Genomic DNA, 7,529 nt, shown 5'->3' on the forward strand with positions numbered 1-7,529 from the left:
ATTATTATTATTATATATAAAGAAAAATTGATAAAAATAGGATTTATTATATTATATACTATAATATAATAAGTGAAAGTGATGACTGTCACTTATTTGACGTGCTCTTCAAAATTATATTTAAATGAGTTTATATATAAATTATTTAAATGACTATATAATTTTTCAAAAGTAATTATACTTGAATTAAAATACATCTCAAACTATATACTATAATATAATTTTTTTGTTGGACTTCAGCTAAGTTATGAACATTGATTTTGAAATGCGTTGATCTTGCTTCTTTTAAGTAAATGCACAAATCTGCCTCAAGGAATCCTATGCATGGAAAAGGCAAAAGATACGACAGTTACTGAGAATGAACACTTCAAATGTAAGTATCTCTAGGCATCTAAAAGCTTTGAGAACTTCAAGATAACACTTACTATAGAGAAGGTAATCATGTTACCAACTGGCTGACTAATTATGTCAGACTCTGAATTCTAAATTCTAATAGGATACAAAGTGGATAATGTAGCATTGAATTGGTGTCAAATTTTCAAGCTTATTATATTTATATCAAACATCAAGAACACCTCTAAACATAAGAGTGCACAAAAAAAAAAAAAAAAAAAAAACAGGGGTAAAAGAAACCGATATCGCTAAATAAAACAATGGAGCTCCTCATGGTAGAATGATGTATCATTCTTACCAGTTCCTGTCGATAATTTTCAACAGATTATGGAGAATATCAACAGTCTTAGCAGTTATTTCCACTGTTCTTTGACTAGTAAAGCTTATTTGGATTCTCTCTGCTGCAAACAAGAGGGACTCCATCTTCTCTCCAAACAATTCTATCCTCACATAAAGCTGAAACTACTTCCACATAGAGTTGATGCTCCTGTAATGGAAGATTTTAACAATAATTAGGAATCTGCAATGAAACCCAAGAGCAGCTCCTCAAGTTGAATTAGCTAGAAGAAAAGATAATTAAAGTCTCATTCCATTATAAATATAATCTACTCGCTGACCTCATGAAGGACTCTCGCTGCCAGCTGCTCGGCAGTGTCATCTGCAAGCACAGGGACTACTCTCTGAGCCACGATACGACCGGTATCATACCGTTCATCCACAAAGTGAACTGTGGGGCCAGAGTACCTGAAGGTCGAAGAATAGTCACCACATGGAGCCAGGTACATAGAGGGGAGGGTTTGTAAAAATCTCATCTATTTGTGATCATTGGAGAACAGGAAGTGTTTCCATACCTTGCCCCAGATCCTATGACAGCTTTGTGCACCTTTAAACCATAAAAACCTTTACCACCAAAAGCAGGAAGAAGAGATGGATGAATGTTCAATATGGATCTTGGAAATGCCTGAACTAACTCGATTGGTATAAGCTTCAAGAAGCCAGCAAGCAGAAGAAAGTCGACCTCAAAATTCCTGCAAACATTAAGGAAATGCATGAAAAAAGGCAAAAACATTCCAAAACTAATCAAAATACCAAGTATATAATATAATATTGCATGTGAACCTAAGAACAAAATAGGAAGAATGCTGCCTTTCCAGGTAAGGCATGACTTTGAACAAAGATGGCCTAGGTTAGGAACACAATAGTTTTACTTTATGCTAGTACCTCCAAATTTGACCACTATAATCACAAGCAGCATAGAACAGCTTGACTATAGAACCACAAACACCAACCGTTCCTTTCAATAAGTGTTCCTACATCCTACGGTTCATACATTCTGCAGTTAGATTTCAAAGGTTACATACTTGAGACCTGGAAAATGATAGACAATATTTTTAAGTTCCTATGTACAAAAAGAACAAAACTTCATCTTACAGTGTCCCTGCCATTTTGCTTTTTGTAGAAAACATGAGAGATAAAATATGGAAATGACAATTACAATACCTTAAAAGAGATGCAAATGTACATGTATCACAAGAACATTCACCTTAAAGTTGCTACAAGTTCAGCTGCTGATACAGCATCAGGCGAGGACATGGACCTGGGAAATACAATAACTGGAATTTGATTGTCTCTTGCATATTCAGCACCACCACAACCTGTCAGCACGAGTAACAGACTTCTCTCATAATGATTACTCTGGTGTTAAACTTCTGATAATAGATTACATTCCATATTCTTCTTTCCATTTTGTTGCTATGCTGAATTAGCAATCTTACCAAATACATATTATTATGACCATCGCAACTTTGTTATGAATTTATTACTGAGCAGTCAATGATGTTTATGGCAAGGTAGTTTGGTTGCAGTTTAGTTTAGAAGCCATCAATAGTAAGTGAAAAAAGCTATCCCACTTGGTTGCAACAACCTAAGTAAGCGATTCCAATAAATTAGGAATCCCAGTCACTATGACAAAACACAGGTTGTCAATCTAATAAGTAATAACTATAGTTCAAGGTTATATGAGGTTGGATGGCAAAACAAACTCCATTCTACATTTAGGACACTACTACTCGGAGAGTTTCCGTGAGCTGATATGTGAATTAAAAGTAGAATGGAAGAAGCTCAAAGATACAAAATAATACAAATAAAGCTTCAGTTCTAACAATTGGAGATTAAAACAGAAAAATCTGATTTGGATGTGATAAGACGAGCAATCCCAAAATACTTGTCAGTTTTAACTAAGAGAAAAAAATAAGCTTAACACAGAGCAATACAGTCTTGGATGAACTGGGTTACTGTGGACACAATTTCCGGAATAGAGAACTATACTCCCACAAAACGCTGATGAGCTTGACAGGGATTGCTTTTATTAATGTATTCATATTGTGTATGTCAAAAAAATCTTAAGTTAAATGCTAACATTACAGGATCACTGAAGGCAAAATTGACTGAAAAACTCGATACCTAAAAGATGATAGACCTGGTCCTAGGTGCGCTTGCAACCAATCAAGAGAAAGAAGTATCATGTTTCTAAAAGTCACAAACTGCACTTGCAACTATAGATTCTGTTACTAATAAAAAAATAAGAAGTATTTTTATTTCTTTAGAATTTGTCACTCTGCTGTCTTCTGATACTACTTATCGATATGTTTTAAATAAGTAGCAAGTGCTTTGATCAATGTCAACATAATACAATTCAATTCAGTTGATTAATAACTCTGCAACCTTAGAGGCAATGGCAAATGCCTAAAATCCATTGTACAAATTTATAAGAAAAAATTCACAAACCAACATATACAATCTTCAAACATCATTTATTTCCTCATCGGTTGAAAATGCATCTTGATAGTCTTCTTTTTTTCTTTATAATTTTATTTTTCATAATTTCTTTTTCTTCTTACTTTGAATTGTGGATTCATCTCCATAATATTTGCAAAATTACTCCGAACATTAAATGTGCAATGTTTTTCATGTCAACAAGCATCCAGAGTATATTAGAGAACTATGCAATATACAAACATTTTCCTTTTTCGAAGAAAAAATAAGACTGTCATTTATAGGTATCCAATATTCTCTTTTAGTATTCAGTATAGGTAAGAGAACTGCAGGCATTCTACAGGCATTAAGTTAAAAAAACAAAGTACACGCAGGTCATCCAAATGACTAGGGCATGCCGTAGATGATTGGAGAAATGCCAAAAAGGAGAAAAAGATGAACATAATCATGAGGGAAGAACAATAGAAGTGAAAAAGCTGCAGAAATATTTTATCAGCAACAGTGACCAGCAATTTCTTTGTGCAAGTACCTCAAACGTCCAAATATGAAACATACCGGGCTTATCCGTGACCAAAACCATAATATCTCCATGAACCAATCCTTCCTTGGCTGCTTCATGAATAGCTTTAAAATTTGATCCTCCACCAGAGACAAAAACTGCTAGTCTTTTCCTTTGTGTCAAGCTTCGTGAAGTGTTGTCAGTTGCCACATAGCTCTCCATCTCTTGAGCACTGCATCTACACTCGAAGCCCCAAGTTTTACTTCTTGCCTTATGCAGAACTACTTCTGAACCACTAAATGTTTTTGTTAGAACTTGTCTCCTATATGGGACTTTACAATGAGAGAGAACATCTCGGGATGCCAATCTAATGGTCAGACAATTTGGTGACATAGAGATAAATTTTGTGTGGGAAGGAAGACTAGTCCCAATCATTGATCCCAAAGCTTCCATTGATTCAAAGAAGCAAATGAAACCCACAAAGAAGCTTCTCCCAAGAATTGTTGTATTCTTCAATTTATTCAGTAAAAGAAAAAAGTCCTGCACGTTAAAACCAAAATCAATTATAAGGTCTAAACCAAGAAAAAATTGCTGACACATAAAATATAAAATCATATAGATATTCAATATGGAAACAGTCTTCTCTCTCCTCCCAAAGGAACCATCTAGCTAGATGTATTATCATTAGAGATGGGATACAACTATGACCAAGGACCAAATGCAGGTTTATCCAAGAAGTCATAATACTGTAGACAACATTAGGAACAAATTAAGCTACTTTTTTTTTATAATATTGACTAATCTTCAATATAACTCTTGGTGAAGACGTGCTATCATCACCTTTTGCAACATCATCATCACTACTTGACCTGATAACATGTCAGAATGATCACAGTCGACTCAGGAATAGCAGTGTTTTGAAATCCAATTCATAAAGCATTGATCATTATGAGTCTGTACAATCCATATAATTGAGTTGAAAATCTCATTGCATATGAAACTCTCAAATTCTCAAATCTTTATAAATGTTACTCCATCTAAAAGCTTAAGCCTTTAGCCAAGACATGCTCAATGATTTTATATTTTTAACACTTCCTATCACGTGCATATGACAGATTAACTCAAACCCAAGCCATGAACTTTCAAATTGATAAGGAATATAATATTATTTTTTTTATTTAATACGTAACATGGATAAGTTTTGAATACAGAACCTTTCGTTTGGATACCATCTTAAATTTTTATCACTATCTTTCATCTCAAAACTTAAGCTTCTAGATGAGACACCATCTAATTTATATTCTTAACACTCCCCTCGTGTGTAGGTGGCTTCCAAACCCAATAATTATTTTTCATGCGATTTGAACAGAGGTTATCTCGCTCTAATACCATCATAATTTTTTTATCACTGTTGTTCCATCTAAAATCTTATGCCACTTGATAAGACATGATCTATAGTGCTACAATTCTTAATAGAAACTAATATACACAGTAGTAGCATAGCAAAAGTTGACAGGATAAGGAAGCACTCGTTATCAAAGCAAGAACCCATACAAAGTCGTGGTTTTTATTGAGTAGTAGGAGGAACTGAGGAAGGTACTCGTACCGATTTCTTGAACTTTGATGTCTGGGAAGATCAACTTGTGTCCCACCTTTGCCACAGCGATTTGCTGAAGCGTCAAAAGAATCGTAGTGATCTCGGTACTCCTTTCGGGAGGACGGAGGCGAGGGATGGATGAATAGGTGGCGTCGAGAGATGGAGGGAGGACGGCGGCGAGAGCGGGCGATGAAGAGGGAGGGAGGGAGCGGGATCGGATTCATCTTTACCTTCCCTATCTAGCTTCTGAAAAAGACCGAAATGCCCTTAAAAATCAATACAATAACAACTTTTTTTATTTGTTCTTTTAATTTTGGAAACAACATTTTTGTCCTTTCAAAATTATATATATATATATATATATATAATATTTTTATTTATTTATTTATTTATTTTTCTTTTAATTTTGGAAACAACATTTTTTCCTTCCAAAATTATATATATATATATATATATATATATATATATATAACACATAGAAATCCCTCTAAATATTTGGATCTCATATAAATAGCTTCAATTATTTCAATCTTTCATCCAATAAACTCGACTTAACTATTACTAATCACAATTTATGAATACATTTTATACTATATACTCCATTAAGTAAATATCAAAATTATTCGTATATCTACATCCATGATAACCATTTAGTTATTTTAATTTTTTACATTTAATAATATATGAAATTTTATCTTAATATTCTGCTATGACAATAAGTTATATTATTTTTCAAATTTCGATACAAAATATTTATTATTTATGAATTTTTATATAATATATTTTTTGAATATTAAGATTCTCAAAAAATACATATCAATTACTACTATTTATGATTAGTTATTTAAAATTAAAAAACACATAGATCAATAATTAATAAATATATAAGAAATTTGATACAATATATTATGTGGTTGGATAATATTATGTCTACATCTATAAAGAAAATAAAATTCTTTAATATATGAAATCAATTAGAAGGTCTTTTGACACAATTTCTCTTGTATATCCTCTCACATGAGCTTTAAAAAAATCTTCTCTCAATCCTCTCTAAAACCACTATATATAAACTATCGTCAGCACTCAAAATATCTTACCTCTCAATATATATTTATAAGAATAAATTATATTTTTTTAATAACACTTTAATCTCTAATTAAATCATAATCTACCAAGAATATTGTATTTAATTAGTACTCCTCCCAAATAATTAGATCATCCTTAAAAAACTTGGCAACCCTAAAAATAATAATATATATGTAGAATATATATATATATATATATATATATATATATATATATATAAGTTATACAAGATATTGAGGATTCAAAGTTAATCTTAGTTTGAATATGAGTGCATCACAAGTTTGGTGTTGAGAGATGAGTAGATTTGATATAAGAACAATAAAAAAAAAAATTGCAACAAAATATGTTTGACAAAAGTTACTCGATGTTTTAGTAACTCAAAGCATAATAATATAAGATTTGAAGGGTTTAACGAGCTCTACCAAACATATTTGAGCTATTTTATAGAAGACTTTATTTAATAATCATCAAAATTAAGTGGAAAGTTATATTCATTAGAATGATTTTGTAATGACATAAAGCATTACTTGGATGCAAGAAGTTAATTAAAATGTCGAGTTTTGCAATTGGCATCGATGTATTGATTATATGGGTTACTGTCTTTTATGTTCAACTCAGTAAGACATTCGAAGTATAACATGATGAATTGTCAGGTTATCTAAGTATATTGGAGGCATAAGATAAGACGGTTTGATAGATTCACATCTGAATAATATATCATGTCATACTCAAATATCTTATTATATCCACGTGTAAGATGAGTAGGATATGTGAACAACATAATGGTACTAACCAACAATCGATAATTAGTCTGACTCCTTATGTCTAAATAATATTTAATAATTATAATTTTTTTTTTATATTGATTATCGAAGTCTTATATAAAGCGAATATTCTACGTTACCATTAATCAAAGTTATTAACTTATGATCAAGAATTTATTATTAAATATACCTTCGATATAGATTTTTATAGGATTATTTGTCAAGCTCACTCATTTTGTTTCAGGATCCTTTTTTACATTTAGAACAATCAAATTTTATATCCTTTCCATGATTATTAATATTAAAAAATAAATAAATATATATTTATTACACATAAAATATTTCACATAAGAATTTTAATATTTAGGATGATAGCATAAATTTAAATTTATAAAAAAAAAATATATATTATTTC

At 31.3% G+C, this 7,529-nt stretch overlaps 1 protein-coding gene across 1 annotated transcript; it reads right to left on the reverse strand.

Annotated features, from left to right (window-relative positions):
- Nucleotides 1-442: 442 nt before the first annotated feature.
- On the reverse strand, nucleotides 443-5,474 carry LOC103971109 (phosphoribosylglycinamide formyltransferase, chloroplastic). The gene is made up of 6 exons (XM_009385063.3): nucleotides 5,274-5,474; nucleotides 3,724-4,207; nucleotides 1,937-2,048; nucleotides 1,245-1,421; nucleotides 1,011-1,137; nucleotides 443-880 (listed from the first exon to the last, which is right to left on the reverse strand). Exons 2-6 carry the CDS (start codon nucleotides 4,118-4,120, stop codon nucleotides 767-769), a joined length of 927 nt encoding a protein of 308 aa, XP_009383338.2. The 5' UTR covers nucleotides 4,121-4,207; nucleotides 5,274-5,474; the 3' UTR covers nucleotides 443-766.
- Nucleotides 5,475-7,529: the final 2,055 nt, after the last annotated feature.

Source organism: Musa acuminata, chromosome BXJ1-6 (assembly GCF_036884655.1).
Source record: "Musa acuminata AAA Group cultivar baxijiao chromosome BXJ1-6, Cavendish_Baxijiao_AAA, whole genome shotgun sequence".
Taxonomy (NCBI): domain Eukaryota; kingdom Viridiplantae; phylum Streptophyta; class Magnoliopsida; order Zingiberales; family Musaceae; genus Musa; species Musa acuminata.